Here is a 20863-nt window from a genome sequence, read left to right as displayed (position 1 = left end):
TGTGGGTTTAGTTCATATATTTGTAATGCTATTTAACCTTGCGGGTATACCACAATTTATCTATTCTTCTTTGATGAAGATTAGATTTTCCTCTTTTTGATTTTTTATTGTTGCTATTGTCATTATTGCAATTTTCTCTTAAGAATAATGCTGCCATTAGCATTCTTGTATATGTCTCCTGGATTACATGTACAAAGCAGTCCCCATGATATATACATGGGAGTGTAATGCTGGGTTGGAAGGTATGCAAATGGTAGTTTAACAGGACAATGACATTTGCTTTCTAAAGTGGTTGTCATAGTCTTCTTTAAGGTTTTTATTGTGAAACATTTTCACCAACATTTGACATTGCTATTCTTACTTTTCAATATAAAAGGTGTAAAGCATTATCTTTCACTGTTGTCCTTAGAGAAACTTGCATTTCTCTAACCACTAACAGGGTTGAACTTCCTTTCCTATGTTTATTTGCCATTTGGTTACCTTTGCTGTGAAATATTTGTCATGTTTCTCCATTTACATTGTGTGCTTTTTCTTTGTCTCATTGATCTATAGAATTTTAAAAACATATTCTCAATATTAATCTTTTGTCAGCTAAATGTGCTCAAAATAGATTCTCTCAGCTTAGAATTTCTTTTACTGCTTTCTTGATGATGTTTTTTGATAAGCAAAAGTTTTAAATTTTAATGTACTTCAGTTTATTTGTCTTTTATGATTTGACTGGTTGTGTTTTATATACAAATTTCTTCCATACTCTATGGTTATGAACTTACTCTTCTATTTGTTATTCAGGTTAAGTTTTAAGTTTCACTTCTCATGTTTAAGTAGCTAATCCATTCAGAAATGATTTTGTGAAAAACATTAGGTATAAAGTCCGGTTTTAGTTTTTTTCTATATTAATATTCAGTTGCCTTCAGATCATTTATTTAATAGTTCTTTTATTTAAAATTGATATGCTAGAGATCTCTTTCAGGTTTTATATATGCATGGGTCTGTTTCTGGGCTCTAAATTCTCTTACATTTATAAATTTATCTATTCATACACCATTATCACAGTGTCTTAAAGCTTTATAATAATAAGCTCCAACGTCTTGATAGGACAATACTCTCTACTGTTTCTTTTTCTCATAAAGTATCTTGGCTATTTTGGGCTTTATTCTTTCCTATACATTTTAGAATCCGTTTGTAAAGTTTCTTGAAAATGCAATTGAGATTTTTGAAAGAATTGACACATTTCCAGTATCTTTCTATCAATGAACATGATATAGATCCCCACTTAGGTATGTCTTAAAATGTTATTCAATAACATTTTAAAGTTTCCTTCATAAATATCTTGCACATCTTTATTTGTAAGTGTAAGTACCTTATTTTTGGCTGCTGGTGTATAGAAATGTAATTAATTTTTTGTATATTGGCTTATGTCCAGTCATCTTGCTGAACTCTCTCATTTATTTTAGAAATGTTTTTACCTTTATGGATAATTACATAGTTTCATAAATGTTGTATGTGTGCTTAAGAAATGAATATTATCTAACTTTTGTGTTCTGAGTTCTATGTATATTAATTACATAAAGGTTATGTTATTAAAATCCTGTATATTTTTGCTATTTTTGTTGCCTTTTTAAAACAACAATTGAGAGAGGTATGGTAATACTCTTCTATGCTGATGGGTTTGTCAGTTTTTTACTTATACTGATTTTTATTTTATTTTACTTTTTGCTTATATTTTTGGAGCTCCTGTATTAGGTGCATACAATCTAAAATTGTTATTTTATACTGGTGAACTGAATCTTTTATAATAATGTAATGACTGTCTTTATCTCTAATAATGCTTTTAGTCTTAAAGTACATTTTGTCTGTTATTATTATAGCTACCTAGTTTTCTTTTAGTATTTGCTTTTATGGATTGTTCTTCCATTAGTTTCAACTTTCTTATGTTTTGGGTCTGTCTCCTATAAACAATATATTTGTAATTTTTAATCCAACATAATGATCTATTAACTAATCTATTTATATTTGTGTGATAGTTTTTATAATTTGATTTATTTCTGCTTTCTCTCTGTTATTCTTTTTACTTTTCTTTTATATAATCTGAATTTTCCCACCTTGCTTGGTTTTTCCATTAGGCTGATTTTGCATAACACACTCTATTATTTCAGTTTTTACTCTTGGAATTTTACCAGGTATACTGAGCAAATTTGAAATAAGTATATTATTTAATATTATTAATTTGTAATAAATTAATACTTCCTTGACAATAATAGGATTCCTATGTGTCTCAAGTTCTTCATCTGTAAAATGGAGATAATAATACCTACCTCATAGCATTGTAGTGATACTTAAATCAATTTATGTATATGTATGTGTGTATATGTATCTATATCTATCTATATATGTATATATGTGAGTATGTCTGTATCTATTTACATAAGTATATTTATATCTATTTATATATCTTGGAGTGGGACCTGGCACATGATAAACACAAATTACTGCCTTTTCTATCTTCACTAAGTACTTATCAAACACTATGACTAACTTTTGCAGTTTGAGGTGCAACAGCAAAACTAACATCAATTTCTTTTTTCTTCTTCACAATTTCACTGATAGAAGACTGGTTCTTACTATAGATCTTAGCAATCTTAGCATACCCTATTTTTTCTTCTTTCATTATTAAGTTGAGAACTTTCACCTTTTCATTTAAAGGAAACACTTTATGGCTTGTCTTTGGTATGTCCGAATTGCCAGCATCTCTACTTCTTGCACTTTGGGGCCATTCTTAAGTAAAATAAAGGTTACTTGAACATAAGCACTGCCATATCATGTCAGTTGATCTGATAACTGAGAAGGCCACTAAGTGACTAATGGGCGGGAAGCCTATACAGCATGGATGTGCTAGACAAAGGGGCGATTCACATCTTGGGCAGGATAGAGCGGGATGGTATAGGATGCCGTGCTATTTCATCATGCTACTCAAAATGATGCAGTTTAAAACTTATGAATTGTTCACTTCTGGAATTTTCCACTTAATATTTTCAGACTTAAAGTTACTGCAGTCGGTAGAAAAGGAAACTATGGATGAGGGGGGACTACAGTATTTGTGAAGTGCTTCCCAAGGCATCTGATGTGCTAGGTACTATAGAAATCTTTGCTAAAGGAAAATTGTAAAATGTGATAATTACAAAATCAGAAGTTCTTTTGTAGGTTTGTTGCTTTTTGTTTATGCTGCCTTTTCCTCATGGAGAATGTTTTCTTGTGTGTTTAATGATTTTTTAAAAATTGTATAAATAGTCGTTCTTAATTCAGTGACTACTTAATTGTACCTGCTGAAACCTCCAAGAGCCTAGGCTGAAGATTCTTTTCTTTTGAGGGGATTCGTGTGTGCTTCTATTGGGAACCAGTGGATACCACTGTGCTGAGATCTTTTAGCCCATTTTCAGAGTCCTGGAAAAGTCTCAAGTTCAACTTCCCTAGCTTTTGATGATTCTCAGGCTTAGCACTCTGATCCTAGCACTGTTAGATGCATTTTCCCTGGGGCTACCCTGGCTTTTGTGTTTGTGCATTACTCACTATCCTTTTTTCAGCTAACAACTGGTTTTTGTGGTTGTTGTTGTTTGCCCCATTGGAGAGTTTCTTTACTTGCTCACAAGCCCACTGATGGTTTTAAGCATTTGTTTTGATGTCACCAGAAACTAGTTGTACACTAGTAGAAGGCCCTATAAGCAATTAATCTGTCTTTTTGTTGATGATAGATATTCTTTGTTTTTAAATTAAACCATATTAGCATCATGTAGTAAAATGTCTAAATATATTCTAACTTTTTCTATTATGGCCTACCTCCTCTGTTTTTCTGATTTGAAGGAAAGCTGGATTGGAGGGCAATGTGGTAATATCATACAAAGGTATTTTGTTTTTAAATTTTTTAAGTGAGGGAGCTGGCTGCAACTCATAGAAGCCTCTCCTCATTCCACAGTCAAGAAATCTTTGACACAAACATTTCTTTATTTAGACTACATTGCTTGGAGTTCGTAACCTCCAGTTGGAGAGAATTAAATGTCAAGGTGGTTTTGTGATGTGGAATAGTCTATTTGAGGGAAATGGAAAAAAGCCACAACAGTGCCATGGTTTTTAAACTTTCCCTGAAGATTAGAAGACCAGGAAGCAGTGACATTATAGCTTCAGTCTTCTGAGGCTCTTTAATGACAATGGATTTGCCTGTCACAAAAGAATAACATAATCAGCTTTTATGTTAGATCAGGACTATCTTTATCACGAACCTTCTCTGCCTCCTTTTCCTTCTAAGCGATGCAGACTTCCTCTGCCCTCCCACAACTTGCTGTGCTTATCTCATCACAGCACTTGATCACGCTCTCTTGAAATTTCCAGATTAATTCCTTGTCTTCATCATCAACCTGTAAAAAGCTTGAGTAAAGGGATGTTGTATAATTTAACTTTGTATTCCCAGAAGCTAGTAGCTGCAGGGAGAGGAGCAGGATTTACCACACATCCCATAATGCTTTAACTTTTTCATGTAGGTAGAGCTTTAAGACACAATTCAGTCCTGCCACAACATCATAATGATTGGCAAGTATCTCTTCTATCAGCCTGGATTACCAACCTTCATTATTTTAATGAAGATTTAATTAATTATTAATTTCTTTATGGCAGTGACGGAACATTTCCATTACAAGGGCACAAAGGGGTCAGTGTGAGGATCCACTCCCTGGAAGCATTTGGAGGGAGCAGCTGAATTATGTCCCAGTTCAACGTTAATAGTAATCCTATATGTTGGTATGGCATCTGGCAGTGTATAATTTCTTTGTTCTTATTAATAGCTCATATTTATGGAACAGTTACTATGTGCCAGGTACTGTGCTCAGACTACTTGCATTACCCCATTCAATCCCTGCTCACTATACAAGGAGGCAGAGTTGTTACCTTATCTTACAGCTGGGGCTCAGTAGACACACTGCTGTCACATGGGTTGCAGCTAGTAAGTGGAAGAACTAGAATTTCAGTTTGGTCTTTGATATGGTTTGGTTCTGTGTCCCCACCCAAATCTCATCTTGAATTGTAATCCCTACATGTAGGGGAGGGATGTGGTGGGAGGTGACTGGATCGGGGGGCAGTTTCCCCCATGCTGTTCTCATGATAGTGAGTTGTCATGAAATATGATGGTTTTATAAGTGACAGTTTCTCCTGCGCTCTCTCTCTCTCTCCTGCCGCCATGTAAGACGGGCTTTGTTCCTCTTTGCCTTCCGCCGTGATTGTAAGTTTCTTGGGGCCTCACCAGCCATGCAGAACTGTCAGTCAATTAAATATCTTTCCTTTAAAAATTACCTAGTCTTGGGTAGGATCTTTATAGCAATGTGAGAATGGACTAATACAGCCTTCTTAATGTCAAAGCCTGGGGTATTAACCAGTATACTATAACATCTCTCAGTTCATGCATTAATATATACTGTCCTTGTAGATAGCTTTATTATTTTCAAAAGGCTAGGTAGCTTGCCAAGCTTATGTAGTTAGTAAACAACAAAGCTGGATTCAAGCTAAAATGGCTGACACTCATTTTTCTACTCATACTCTTATTGCATGTTTACTCTTATTGCACAACAGTAGTTTCAACATGTGTGTGTTTATATAGAAAAACAATGCCTCACAAGCTAATAACATCAAAATTTTAAAATGCTGAAAGAAAATAAACATCAATCTAGAATTCCCAGCAAAAATATCATTCAAAAATGATGAAATGAAGAAGTCATATTCAGACAACAAAAACTGAAAAAGTATACTATCAGCATACTTGGTTTAAAAGAAATAGCAAAGGCACTCTTCAAGCAGAAAGAAAATGATCTCAGGTAGAAACGTGGAAATGCAAAATTAATGAAGAGTACCAGAAAGGGTAAATGAGTAGGTTTATAAACATTAACTACACAAAACAATAGTAGGAATATTTTATAAAATTTAAAATACATATGGAATTGAAAATGAATTCCAAAATAATGCAAAAGCTGGAGGGGTAAATGGACTTGAAGTGTTGTGGAGTTCTAGCATTACCATGGATGTAGTAGAAATTATCATTTGAATAAGATTGTAGTAATCAAGGATGCATATTATAATCTCATGAGAATTATGAAAAGAATATTGTGAGTATAAACTAAGAAGTTAATAGAGAGAAACTAGAATAATCAAAATCTGATTCTTTTGTGATTTTTTTTCAATCTTAATATTGGCAGTGATCAATTTTGAATGATCAAAATTATTTGTATGGAACATTGCATCCAACAATTACAGAGCCAATATTCTTTTGAAGTCCACATAGAACATTTGCCAAAATTGACCATATACTGAGCCATAAATGAAACCTCAAGAGAAACCAACGGGCTGACATAATTTAAAGTATGTTCTCTGTCCACAATGGAATTAAACTAGAAATCAATAATAAAAAAGTAACTGGAAAATATCTAGTACCTAGACGTTAAACAATACACTTCTAAATAGTTCGTAATCAAAGAATAAATCACAATAAGAATTAATATTTTGAACTAAATGACAAAGAATATATGACCTATCGAAATTAATGACATGAAACTAAAGAGTGCTCAGAGGGAACGTCATAACCTGAAATGCTATATTAGAAAAGAAGAAAACCTGACGAGTGACCTCAAGAAGCTAAATAAAAAGAATTGTAAATCAAACTTAAAGAATGCACCAGGAAGGAAATAAGTCATTTTAAAAATTTATAATTTGTAATATTTGTAACTGATTTAATATTTTTGAATGTGGACATGATACAGAGCTGAAATCACTGTGTTACAACCTAAAGACAATACATACGAAAATGAAAACATCTTGATGTTTTTTAGAACTCTGAGACAATATGAAGAATGAAAGCATATGGATGTCCTCTTAGAAATCTGAGATGACAAGTATGTAAAATGAATGTGTCATAAGTCCTCTTGCAACATCCACGTAGAACTTGGAGATAATGAGTATGAAAAATGAATTCTTACACAGTCGACTAGCTGAATAAATGCCAGCAGCATCAAACATCCAGACTCTGTTGTTATGTGAAAAAGAATGAACTCATACTTGATTAAAATAAAAACAAACAAAAAAAGAAAAAAGTAGAAAAAGTCCTACAGGAAGCATCTTACTCAGTGGTGAAATATAGAAACCTTCCCTTGGATGTCACGAATGAGATTGGGATGTCTGTTATTCACTTCTTTCAGCATTGGACTGAACATCTTAGCCAGTATAATAAGGCAAGAAGAAGAAATAGAGGACCTAATGACTGGAAATAAAGAATCAGAACTGTCATTGTAATATCATCATATTCATAAAAACATCCAAAGGAGCCCACAAACTATTAGACCTAATTAATAAATTAGCAAGGTAGCTGGGTACAAAGTCAACATACAAAAAGCATCTATGTGTCTACATATTAGCAATAAATGAGGAAGTAAAATTTAAAGTGATATCACGTAAAATCATTTAAAAAATCAGCTACCCAGGAATAAAGCTAGCAAAAGATAAATTAGAGAAGACCTAAATAAAGAGGATCATATACCATGTTTATAGACTGGAAGATTTAATATTGTAAAGAGGTCAATTCCCCCAAAATTGGTGTATATATTCAACATGAACCCAATTAAAATCCAGAGGCTTTGTTTTAGAAATTGACAAGCTGAATTTAAAATGCATATAGGACTGCAAAGATCTAAGAATAGTGAAGGCAACTTTGAAAAGCAAAAACAAAGTGAGAAAACGTATTAATGTTATTAATATGCTAATATTAATTAACATTAGATAAGACAGATTTAGGATAGGATAAGAAATAGACCAACAGAACAGAATAGAGCATCCAGAAATATATCTAGACATACACAGTCACATGATTTATAGCAAATTGCCACTCTGGTGCAATAGGAAAATAACCATATAAATGGTTCTAGGTCAGCTGGAAGCCCATTTAGAAAACCATGTATCTTGGGCCGGGTGTGGTGGTTCATGTCTGTAAATCCCAACACTTTGGGAGGCTGAGGCAGGCAGATCATGAGGTCAGGACATCAAGACCATCCTGGCAAACATGGTGAAACCCACTCTCTACTAAAAACACAAAAAATTAGCTGGGCATGGTGGCACTCACCTGTAGTCCCAACTACCCAGGAGGCTGAGGCAGGAGAATCGCTTGAACCCAGGAGGCAGAGGCTGCAGTGAGCCAAGATCGCACCACTGCACTCCAGCCTGAGTGACAGAGAGAGACTCTGTCTCAAAAAAACAAACAAAAACAAAAGAAAACCATGTATCTTGACCCCTCACACTATACGATAATCGACTCCAAATGGATTGCAGATCTTAAATGTGAAAGGTAAAACAATAAAATTTTTTAGAAGAAAACATCAGTTAATATCTTTATCATCTTGGAGTAGGCAAAAATTTATTGAAAAGAACAAAAATACTGAAAGCCATAAAGAAAAAAATGGCTAAGATTGGATTATATTAAGAATTTTTTTTTCATCAAAAGACACCATAGGCTGGGCGTGTTGACACACACCTGTAATCCCAGCATTTTGGGAGGCCAAGGTGGGTAGATCACTTGAGCCCAGGAGTTTGAGACAAGCCTGGGCAACATGGCAAAACCCCATCTCTCCAAAAAAAAAAAAAAAATACAAAGATTAGCTGCGTGTGGTGGTGCACGTCTGTAGTCCCAGCTACTTGAGAGACTCTGAAGTGGGTGGATTGCTTGAGCCTGGGAGGCTCCAGTCTGGATGACAGAGCAATACCCTGTCTCAAAAAAAAAAAAAAAAAAAAAAAGAAAGATACTACAAAGAGAATTAAAAGGAAGACAGATTGGGGGAGATATTTGCAATATATGTATATATTATTCAACTTATATCTAGAATGTATAAAGAGCTCTATAAATCAATGTGAGAAAGACAGACAACCTAATTGAAACAGGGGGAAAACTTGAGTAGGCACTTGTGAAAAGATGGTATTCAGATACCCAATGAACATACAAAATATTGAACTTCATTAGTCACCAAGCAAATTAAAATAAATCAACAATGAGATAAAAGGGTACATCCATCAAGAATGGCTAAAATAAAAAAGGAAGATACTATCGAGTGTCAATAAGAGCGTGGAACAACCAGACTCTTGTTTATTGCTGGTCTGAGTACAAATAGGTATAATTAATTTGGAAAATACTGCAGCTGAACATAGGTATATGAACATACATCTACCCTCTGACCCTATGACCTAGCAATTCCACTCCTAATTATACACCAAACAGAATTTTTATATAAATTCACTGAAAGATACATGCAAGAATGTTCACAGAAGCACTCTTCCTAATAACCTAAACTGGAAACTACTCAAATCCCCATTAGCAATAAAACGGATAAAAAAAAATTATGGTGACTGTTCTCAGAGTAGAGTAGTAGAAAGCAGTGAGAATGAATAAAGCATAATTATAAGCAGTGATAAGAATTGTCAAAGATGAAACTAGGCCTGAAACAAAATGAACAAAGTCTTCATAAACCTGTGACAAGAGGACCCATCTGTGATCACGCTTATTTCAGCAGTGATTCAAAGGTGGTAGAAAGGGGAGTTAGTTTTCTAAACAGGGAAAAAACAAGGACAGCCTCTGATTGGCACGCATTCTATTACGGTGGAATTTTTGGAAGCAGAGACTTTCTAACTGGTCTTCAGGTACTTTGACCACCCTTGGTGAACTTCAAGAGGGGTAGCTCCTTACTGCCCGGCAGAGGAAGTTCCACTCCTATCAAAAGGCCTAAAAGCCCACCATGCCCTGGCCTCTGCGCCCCTGTCCCTTCCTCTGCTCTCCTGGGGCACCAGCATCCTTTCTGTCTTCCAAGTGCCATGGGCCCTCCTTTCTCCATCTGTGAGATGCTTATACCTCAGTGGGAGAGAATGACAGTATCAGGTAATTCCAGAAAGGAGTATGAAATTACAAACTGAATTAAACTATGAACGAAAGCATACAAGAAAAGAAATTGGCTAGATCGAAGGGTTAGGACTAGCTTTTTTATTTGGTTTGGGGTCTGAATAATTTAAAGGCAGACAGAGGAGGAGAGAAGAGGAGGGGTTCAGACAGATGCAGCAGTATGTGCAAAGGCCCTGGGGCAAGAGAGAGTATAAACAGTATCAGGAATTGAAAGAAAGAACACAGAGAACACAAGGCAAGCAAGGGTCCAGTAGCGTGTGATGAGGATTTTGTTAATACTAAGATAGCACAATGCTTAATATGAGAATACTTAAAATAAAAGCTATTTTAAGCAGGGATGACATGATAATATTTCATTAGAAAAGTAAGCTCTTGCCTGCAACATAGGTGGGGGAGCAATTTAGATGCCAGGGGGCCTGAGAGAGTGAACTGGGGTGGTGGTAGGGGAGGTGGAGAGAGTTGGATACATTCTTAAAAATGTGGGAGTTAAAATTGACAGAAGTTGGTGATGGATTCAATATAGGGGAATATATCAGTCTGTTTTCATACTGCTATGGAGAAATATCCAAGACTAGGTAACTTATGAAGAAAAAGAGACTTAATGGACTCACAGTTCCACATGGCTGGGGAGGCCTCACAATCATGGTGGAAAGCAAAAGAGAAGCAGTCATGTCTTACATGGCTGCAGGCAAGAGAGCATGTGCAGGGAAACTGCCCTTTACAAAACCATCAGATCTTGTGAGACTTACTCACTCTCATGAGAATGAGATGGGAAGAACCTGTCCCCATGATTTAATTACCTCCCACCGGGTCCCTCCCACAACACTTGGGGATTATGGGAGCTACAATTCAATATGAAATTTGGGTGAGGACACAGGCAAACCATATCAGGGAGGAAGGCAAGGTGGGACACCCAGGCTAACACTGGGATTTTGGCCTCCCTGGGTGGATGGCAGTACCTTTCCTGGGGCAGGGCCTCTGGTGGACTGCTACGGTCATGGTGTAGAGCAGAAGGTGTGAATCAGTTCGTTTAAAGCAAGTTGAATTTGAGATGTCGCAGGGATGTTAAGTGGAGGGTTCAACTAGGCAAGAAGATATGATGTAGCTTTGCAGTTCAGAAGATAGTTCTGAGCCACAGAAACAATTATAATTCAAACATAAGTAGGGGATTAGTATTCTTTTTTTTTAAATTGTTTTAGTTTGAGTTTGAGAAATTATGACTTGGCTTTCATTTCCTTTTTTTCCCCGCCCTCTCCTTTTCGTTGGAGAACTTCTTTTTCTTTTTCTCTCTACTCCCCTCTTATTGTCTTGTGCTTCTCTTGACCGAGGGGTTTCCTACATTCATCACCTCTGTCTTGGCAGGATACAGCTCCCGCCTCTGTTGTCTGTCTTGCTGTATCACCCTCGGGCCTTATCAGCTGAAAAACAGACAGCAAAGGGAATGGCAGCTACAAGTCATTTGGAAATTATTTGTATGTGGGAAACAGGTTGCTATTTTGGGTGTGGATAATTTTCCAGGGCAAAGGAAGGAGCTGTTACTGAGGTGCTTTTCTTGTTAAGGCAATGCCAGTGTATCTCCCTCCACAGCCCTGGGCTCACAGTGGTGGCTATCAGAGGAGGAATGTGATGTGTGATCAATTCTGGCTTCTAACAGTATTCAGACAGAGCTGGTGGGGAGGAGAGAGGAGAAGAGAAGGTGTGAGGTGAGGGTTTGTTTCCAAGCATGTATAAAAGCACCTAAGAATCATTTTCATGACAAGTCAGTCGGATGAACCAGATTGCACAGAACCAGCTGTTCTTTTGAAATAAACTCTACTGGGCAGTATAAATTCAGATAGGAAACTCAAAACCTTATTTGGATAGATCTCAATCCTGAGGGCAAGCAGGCAAGTAGGAAAAAGATTCCAAATACTTTAATGGGCAGAATTTTCAAAACAAAAAACAAAAAATCTGGTAAATTGCTGCTTAGTTCCAGTATTTACAAAATTACAGGGGGGTGAGTACTCAGGAAGACTTTCCTATATTATTCAACAACTAACGTTATAAAAAACTGAGGCAGTGAGAAAAAAAGGCATAGGTCACTTTTCTTGCCAAGGCTATCAGGTTGACCTCCACTCTGGAAAGTCAAATTATGTCGATTTTACCCCCAGAAATTTCTGTGCAGTGGGGTGTGATGATGGGGGTACGGCTTTAGGTCCAGCCATCACTGCATTCTTCCTGGGGTGGGGATTTTCTGTGTGGCTGTGACAGCCAAGGAGAAACCCAGTATCTCTTAGAGACTCAAGATTTTATTTTTGTGATGAGTAAAATCTCATTTGTTACATTCCCAAATCAGCTTCCCAACCAAAATTTTTAGACCAGTTTGCAATCTTTACTGAGATTATTTTTCTGTTAAGTTTCTTGGGTGTGATGTAGGTGTTCAATGCAAAAAGATAGATGCCCATTTGTATATCTTTATGTGTGTGATCAACAGTTAGTGATGACTAGGGGCTAGGCCGTGTTCTAAGTGATTAAAGGGCATTAAACTAAGGCTTACGTTAATTCTTTAAGGTTGATGCTTTTATGATTCCCATATTATGGATGAATAAATAGCAGCATAGATTGGTCAGTTAGTTACCTGGCTGAGGTCACAGAGCTGTAAATGTCCTGGAACCAGGGTTTGACCCAGTGCTATCTGCCTCTGGCACCTGCTCTCCTCACCTCTAAACCTCTTCATGGAAAAATAAACATTTTAAAGTGTATAGTCCTGATGATGTTTTATTTTCTCGTAGGAGTGACTGGGTGACATCGTATAAGGTCATGGTGAGCAATGACAGCCACACGTGGGTCACTGTTAAGAATGGATCTGGAGACATGGTGAGTCTCATCCTCCATCTAACCATGCCTTTGGTGCCTGGCTGGGTGGAGTTTTGCAAAGAGAGGCAATGTATGATCAATTCTTTGGAGATTTGTGGATTCTGTGTCAACACAAACCTACCATGAGGGTCTGATGGACAGAGACCCCTTCCCATGCCCTGAAGCCCAGCAGCAAGTGACACACATTTATTTAGAGCTAATGTAAAATTCAGCCTTTATTTACTCCCATCAGGGAACTGCAGGGATACAGCCTCTTACGTAATTTGCAAGGTAGCCCTGGAAGTTGCATGCATGCTGGGGCCTCTTGCAGCTCTTCTTAATAGTTTCCTAACTTCATTTCGTGACCTTGGCCTTTCAGTTCCATGATTAGCTCCAGCTTAGTCCTGATCCTGTCACTCTCTTCCTCAGATTCTCAAGTGTGTATTCCTAGCATGGTATCCAATATCTTACACAGTCTGACTAGTCTGACTGTGGCCTCCTTTTTCAATCTTCTTTCTCATTCTTACCCCCTACACACAGTCCTGTGTCCTTGTACAAGTGAACCAGCTGCTCTTCTGCCGAGGAATCCAATATTTAGACTTCTGCACTCATTGTTCATTTTCTCTGGATACCCTCTCATCCCTACAGATCTAAATAGCTTTCCTTCAATGCCAATTCAAACAGCCCCTTTTCCCCAAAACTTTGCCTGGTCCTCTCCATCTTCTGAAATCCCAAAGCTCTCTAGCTGTCCCTTTGCCATGACACCGATAGATTTTTCCTACAATATATAATTACCCCCTCCCCGCATACCAACTAGATGGAGGCTTCCTGCGGGCAGGGTCCAGGCCTGATTCATTTCTTCTTTTCTCTTCAATGCCTAGCACGCATTAGGTTTTCCTCAATAAGGTCTTGTTGAATGAGTGAATTCTGACTCTTTTATCTCTTGGTAATTAAGCACTAAAAGATTTTCCTTTTCTTCCTTGAGCATAAATAGATATTTGAAGGAAACAGTGAGAAGGAGATCCCTGTTCTCAACGAGCTGCCCGTCCCCATGGTGGCCCGCTACATCCGCATAAACCCACGGTCTTGGTTTGATAATGGGAGCATCTGCATGAGAATGGAGATCCTGGGCTGCCCTCTGCCAGGTGAGTTCAACCTCCCCATCCTGTGCTTCCTGAAGGGTGGGAGTACTGATGGAAAACAGATGCCCAGCCAAGGCAAATAAAAATAAACTAAGCAGTCCAGGCACAGTAGCTCTCGCCTGTAATCCCAGCATTTGGGGAGGCTAAGGAGGAAGGATCACTTGAGGCTGGAAGTTCAAGACCAGCCTGGGCCACAAAGGGAGACCCTGTCTCCACAAAAATAAAAATAAATAAATAATAAAATTTAAGAATTACCCAGGTATGGTGGAGTAAGCCTATATTCCCTACTACTTGGGAGGCTGAGGCAGGAGGATTGCTTGAGCCTAGGAGGTCGAGGCTGCAGTGAGCTGAAATCGCACCACTGCACTCCAGCCTGGGTGATGGAGTGAGACCCTGTCTCAAAAAAACAAAAAGATAAAAAGTAATAATACACCAAGCAATTGTTTTCTTGTGTAGAAAAAAATACATGTCTGTTGTAGAATATTTAGAAAACATAGGTGAACCAAAAAGAAAATAAATAAAAATTTCCCATAAGCCCACTGGGAAGCACAGTGAACAATGGGACTACTGAAGTCCCTTGCCAAGTGCAGTTTTGCCTACTGTGATTTTAAGACGATACCTACCACTAAGAAGTGAGAAAAAAAAATTATGTAGAAATTTGGGAGAACACATTTATTTGTCATTGGCAGATCCCATGACACTGGGTAGTGGCGGTGAGGTACGGAGGTGGTAGAAGTTCATTCTAAACCATTGACATAGCCTTTTTTCTGATGGAGTAACTGCTCTTGGAAGCCTGTGTCTTTGAGTAAATGCTGACTCAGGTAGTATTCCACTTGCCTTATTTTCACATGATGATATTTGGGGGTAACCTCAGGGTGGCTTGAAGAAAGGGGGTTTTAATTCACATGTGCCGCCTGCATCTTTGATAATGTCTTTTCTGGACAGGCTGCTCTGTCCTGGCCTTTCAGGCATTCTATGCTCGTGCCTGGATGAAGCCTGCAGGCTGCAGCCTCTTCATCCTGAACACACATCTCCAGGGAATGTGGGTGGCCCGAGATCACCCCCTACAGGGCGTCATCACCTCATGGGGCCTATAGGAACCTTCACATTCCTGTTCACCTGCAGTCCATCCACACAGGCAGGCCATGGGGACATGGGGCACAGTCATCGCTCAACCCCCAAACTCTCCAGTGGGGCCTTCCCACCCCTGCCCAGTGTGAGGTATGGGGCTGGCTACCTGTGGGACTCCTAGACCCTCCCAGCACTGCCTGGGGCAGGGTACCAGCTCTCAGGCTATTTCTGTAGTAACGCCCTCTCCATGAACTTACATTTCCTGTATTTTCGAAGCATACTGAAGGTCATTTAATTGTTTTCCTCTCAATCCCATAGTATTCATGATCTTGCTAGCCAACCTCAGATTTTTACAATCCAAACCTCATATTGGTGAGAAAGACAGATCTTTCTACCTAACTGCTTACCCTCACACTGGTCATATATATATATATTTTGTTTTATATTTATGTGTACTTATTCAATTGTGCAACTTTTTTTTTTTATGTCATCAAAACCATTAGAGACCATTGTCTTTGGGATGCTTCTCCTTTAGCCCACGGACAAAATGCCATGTTTTCAGTCTGCCTCAGACGGTCGGAAGTTCAGTTGTTTCTAATCACTGGATTCTGCAAACAACCCCACAGAGAACATTCTTAATTCTCTGTCCTTCTTTTGTGTGTGTCCACAATTATTTCCTGAAATTAGATTATGATAAGTAGGATTGCTGGTGTGAAGAATGTGCCCAGTTTCAAGGCAGATGCAGAGAGAATGTGGAAGGCCTGCCTGATCGTGGATGTGGGCCTCCTTCTGTGGTGGGCTGGTGCAGGAATTGCCTCAGGACCGGTCCTGGCATCCTGGACCTGCCGGGTTCTCCAGCACAGGGCGACTGTGGGCACAGGTATCTTCAGGGAGGCATTTATGGGCTCTGGCCCTCTTGATGCCAGCCCAGGAGTCTTGCTCTCCTGTTCTGCTCAGCACAGCCTTGGCCTGCTTGCTGGAAAAAGTAACCTGCGGCTTTTCTCTGCGGGTAGGAATTCATCTGTTGTTGGCAAAGGGCAAAGGGCAGCCTGTAAGAGTCTCATGAAATAAATATTTCCCTGTGAAGTTATTCTTGGTGTGTGTGTGTTTGAAGATGGGCCCTGGAGGTCCTTTAAACCCTCACAAAGTCAGGGTTACACTGTGAAATCTGAATTCATGTATGGACTCAGAATGGTTCTGTTTTCCATCCCCCAAATATTAAGGACCATTTTCTTTCTAGAAGTTATTTAGCAGTTTGCTTAGAAGGGAGCGGCTGTTCATGCATGCTGCCTGATGGGGCCATGTCCAAGGATGGGGCTGCTTAGGGGCGCAAAATGAGTCTTGCTCATCACGCTGGTGCTAGGGAGATTCCTTTGTAAAAGTTATTGAGGCCAGGGCCAGGGATTACCCCAGGTGACCTCGTGGTTGAAATGCAGCCTCTCCAAGTCTGCACTTCCCAGGCCTCTTTCTCATGAAACATTCATTTACCTTTGCTTCTGTGTCTCTTTGTTCTGTCCCTTTCTTCCCTCACCGTCTTCCTGTGAACTCTCCGGTGGGGGCGGATGAGGGTGCTGGTGCTTTTTAAGACTCTATGCATAATGTTTCCAGAAATTTTTTGAGCTGAAAAGTGAATTACCATATACCATGGTCTATTAATAGAATTTTTAAAGCTCAAAAGTAAAAGAAAATGGAGAGTTGTTGTTGAATGGGTAAAGACTGTCAGTTTTGCAAGATGAAAACATTCTGGAGATGGCTGGTGGTTTCACAGCAAGGTGTATGTACTCATCACTACTGCACTATACACTGGAAAAATGGTCAAGATGGTAACATTTATGTTATGTGTAGTTTTCCACAATTAAAAATAATTTGGCAGGGCACGGTGGCTCACGACTGTAATCCCAGCACTTTGCAAGGCTGAGGCAGGTGGATCATTTGAGGTCAGCAATTCAAAACCAGCCTGACCAACATGATGAAACCTCATCTCTACTAAAAATACAAAAATTATCCCAGCATGGTGGTGGGCGCCTGTAATCCCAGCTACTTGGGAGGCTGAGGCACAAGAATCACCTGAGCCCGGGAGGCGAGGTCACAGTGAGCCTAGATCACACCACTGCACTCCAGCCTGGGTGACAGAGTGAGACCCTATCTCAAATACACACACACACACACACACACACACACACAGTCTTAAATAAATAAAAATAATTTGATTGCTATTAATAAAAAACAGTAAAAGAAAGTCCTCTTTTCTAAGGTTGAGTGGACTAGTCCATTTTGCACTGAATATCTATGCTTATCAGAACCTGGGGAGAATTCTGAAGATAAAGTTTTAACAATAAAAAAATGCGAGTTAAGAACTGTGCCAGCTGACTGGCCAGATGGTCACGGCCTTGATGGTTTTCAGAGCTTTTGCTATTGCAAACAACACTGCATTACACACTGCCTGGCTCTTGAAAGGACCAGGTGAGCTTTGCAAATGATTACCCCACTAGGCTACAGAGTTAGTACCCAGCATTGTAGGAAATGACCTTCAAGATAGGGAGGTGGCTGTGCTTGAGCCCCTGGAAATGCCCAATAGCTTCTATTATGAATGTGTGAGGCTTTGGTGTCTTTGCGGGAAGTTGTCACTCATTCTACTTCGTCTTCCTGGTCACCAGGTCTGAGCAACTGTCCTCCCTCTGCACAGCACTGAGGTGTCCAGGGTTCTTGGGTGTAACTCAGAGAACCTAGTGACAGGCACAGAGATCTGTGGACAGGAGCCACTCCCTCAAGCACAGAGGAGCTGCTGAAAGGCAGTGCCTTGAAGTCAGTCCTCCAAGTTGGCCAGGAGCAGGTGACACGCTGCATTCTTCCTCCTAATATGTGCATCCTCCCAGCCCATGTTCACTAGTTCATAATTATTGAAAAGCTATTTTAATTGTAAGGCCACCACCTGTCTTGCTGAGCTATGATGTTTCAGCCAGTCACCCCACCCACCATCAAGATGAACAAATTGGAGAAAGGATGGGCTGTTGCTCTGTTGGGTCACTATGGGTGCAAGACTTTGTACATCAATTGATTTGCTTTGCTCCCTTCCATTTTTGCTTGCTAAGTCTGAATACCCTCTTGTGCCAAGGAGTTGACCATTCATTTGGGCCCCAGGCCTGGGCTCTTGAAAAGATAGGAATTAGAGGGCATGAAGCAGCCATTGGCTTCCTCATTCTAGGCCTCCTTTTGCTGAGGGTGATGTCATCAGCGTCTTTTTGATGGGCGTTGACGAGCTTCTTGGAGTTGCTGAGTACCAGCTGAGCTCTTCTGGTTGCCAGGGACTTAAGAAGGAGATGAGTTCACACTGCTTTCAGGGGAAGCCTGGTGGACAGAAGGGTCATGAGCTTTGGCTCAGCTCGGACCTGGGTGCAAATTCCACTTTTATTCCTCTGCAACTGTGGTCTCAGGTAGCCTGTGCAAATGTTCTATGGTTTACTTTCCTATGGAGTGGAGGGAATACCTTCACTGTAGGGGTGCGGCTGAGTCCTTCAACTTCTGTGGTCATGCTTTCATAAAACATTCAAATAAAATAACACAAATATTCCTCACAGTCCTATGGGAAATCCCAAATCTCCTCCTTCCCTAGGGATTCTGGGGACTCTGGGTTGGCTACCCACCTGTCTTCTACTGCTTGCGGGTCCCAGCTCTGCTCTGGGTTCCCTTGGGTCTTTCCTGCGAGTGGCTCTGGGTTCTAGAACAGCAGTCTCCACTGATGCCGATTTGCATGCATGAGTATTGCAGAAGGTCTGGGGATAACAAAAGGGCAGCCCAGGCAATCAGCATTTCCCTTCCTGAGTTTTCTTGTCATCCCAGCAAGGGGAACCAATCTGTTGCTCACTGCCTTCCTCCCCGGTCTAGCCCGCTGCCCTGCTGCACTGGTGTCAGAACTGTGCTCTCCCTGGGGAGATCTTTCTTATCTGTCTCTGCTTCTCATTTCCCATCTCTGTCTCTGCTGTCCCCTGGCTTCCTTCCCTGGGGCTTCTGGGCTGGGGTGGTGGGCGGAATGTCTGGGTTTTTTTTTTGATAGAGACCTTCTTCCATCCTGGCTAGCTGGCGCCTTGCCTTTCAAAACCATGAGTTCCGTGAGAAGAACTCTGCTACTCCCCTAGGAAGCAGAAGAGGCTGCTCTTGTTTTGACTGTAAGTTTCCAGCAGCCCCTCCATTCCTGATCCGGGACTCTGTGAAGACTAAATGACTGTGTCCGTAGAGTACCAGTGCATGGTTAGTGCTCAACATGCTTTATTTTTCCCAATTTCCCCTTCTTCCTCCTTGCCCTGCCCAAGGTTTGGCTATTTTGTTCTGTGGCTGCCTCATTTCTGAGGTCACCAGATCCCATAGGTGGTGAGTGGATGTGAGAAGATACTTCCTCCCCATTAACCCTGTCCTGGTTTTGTTTTCTGTGCTCTCTGTGACTCACTAATGGTGCTAAATCGTTACTTTCCCAACAACAAGAATGCCAAGGCCTCTCCCTGTGCAAAGTACTCTGGGATTTGAGTTTGAAATAACAGGTCACATGGGGAGCCACAGATTTCTCTCCTGGCCTGTCCCAAACTCTGGGCCTGGGTTCAGCTGTGCAGCAAGAAGCCCACTGCTCACTGTACAGAAGCAGCTCAGTTCGGAAGGATGGCCTCTCGCAGTGGGCATTTGTTCAGGGCTCGCCATGACTTACTGCACCAGGCTGAATAGTGTCCCCAGAATTCATGTCCCCCTCAGAACCTCCAATGTGATCTTATTTAGCAACAGGGTCCTTGCAGATATAATCAGTCAAGAGGAGGTCCCCCTAGAACCTTGTATGTGATCTTATTTAGAAACAGGGTCTTTACAAATGTTATCAATCAAGAGATCATACTGGATGAGGGTAGGCCCTTAATCCAATGACTGGTGTCCTTAAGAAGAGAAAACAGACATACAGAGGCACACAGGGAGAATGCCACGTGACATCAGAGGTGGAGATCGGAGTGATGTGGCTATAAGCCAAGGGCTGCAGACAGCCAACGGACATTGGAAGACGCAGGGAAGGATCCTCCCCTAGAGCTTTTAGAGAGACCGCGGCCCTGCTGATGCCTTGAAGCTGTATCCTTCAGAACCGTGAGAGAGTCCATTTCTGCTGTTCCCAGGCTGGAGTGCAGTGGCACGATCTTGGCTCACTGCAGCCCCTGCCTCCTAGGTTCAAGCAATTCTTCTGCCTCAACCTTTCTGAGTAGCTGGGATTACAGGCATGCACCACCACAACTGGCTAATTTTGTAGTTTTTGTAGTAGAGACGGGGTTTCTCCATGTTGGTCAGGCTGGTCTCAAACTCCCAACCTCAGATGATTTACTGCCTCTGCCTCCCAAAGTGCTGGGATTACAGGTATAAGCCACCATGCCCAGCCCCCATTTCTGCTGTTTTAAGCCACCTGGAATGTGGTGTGCTTTGTTATGGCAGCCCCAGGAAACCAATACTGAGACTCAAAGATGGCACACTCTCGTGACTGTCCTCACCCCTGATGATGTGGCTTTAATTTTAAACCCCCCCCCGACCTTCCATTCTCTATTCTGCCATGGTAATAGGGTGATAGCATCGCAGCTTCAGGTGGGCCCCTGTTAGAGACCTCATGTGCCCTAGAATGTGCATCTTCTTCATAACTGGCCTTTCCCAAATAACTTGACTAGAATGTCCACCCATCCATTTATTCATTTACTCACTCACTCATTCATATATTAAATATGTATGGGGTGCCTGCTGAGGCAGATGCTTGGGAATCTGAGATAAGATAGATACACTTGCTTCCCCCGTCTCTCCTGGCACGATGTGGGAGAGCTGCCTGTACCTGTGAGAC

General features: G+C 40.4%; 1 protein-coding gene across 1 annotated transcript in view; it reads left to right on the top strand.

The window, feature by feature from the left end:
- The window catches only part of CPXM2 (carboxypeptidase X (M14 family), member 2), a 144693-nt gene that overhangs the window by 79246 nt on the left and 44584 nt on the right, over positions 1-20863 (top strand). Inside the window, exons 5-6 of the mRNA XM_011986413.1 lie at positions 12739-12823; positions 13797-13947. Of these exons, the coding sequence (XP_011841803.1) occupies positions 12739-12823; positions 13797-13947 (236 nt within the window). The remainder of the gene's footprint in view (positions 1-12738; positions 12824-13796; positions 13948-20863) is intronic.

This window comes from Mandrillus leucophaeus, unplaced genomic scaffold, assembly GCF_000951045.1.
Source record: "Mandrillus leucophaeus isolate KB7577 unplaced genomic scaffold, Mleu.le_1.0 Scaffold299, whole genome shotgun sequence".
In the NCBI taxonomy this organism is placed as follows: Eukaryota; Metazoa; Chordata; class Mammalia; order Primates; family Cercopithecidae; genus Mandrillus; species Mandrillus leucophaeus.
The sequence above is the reverse complement of the archived record's forward strand: the minus strand, read 5'-3'. Positions and strand labels throughout refer to the sequence as shown.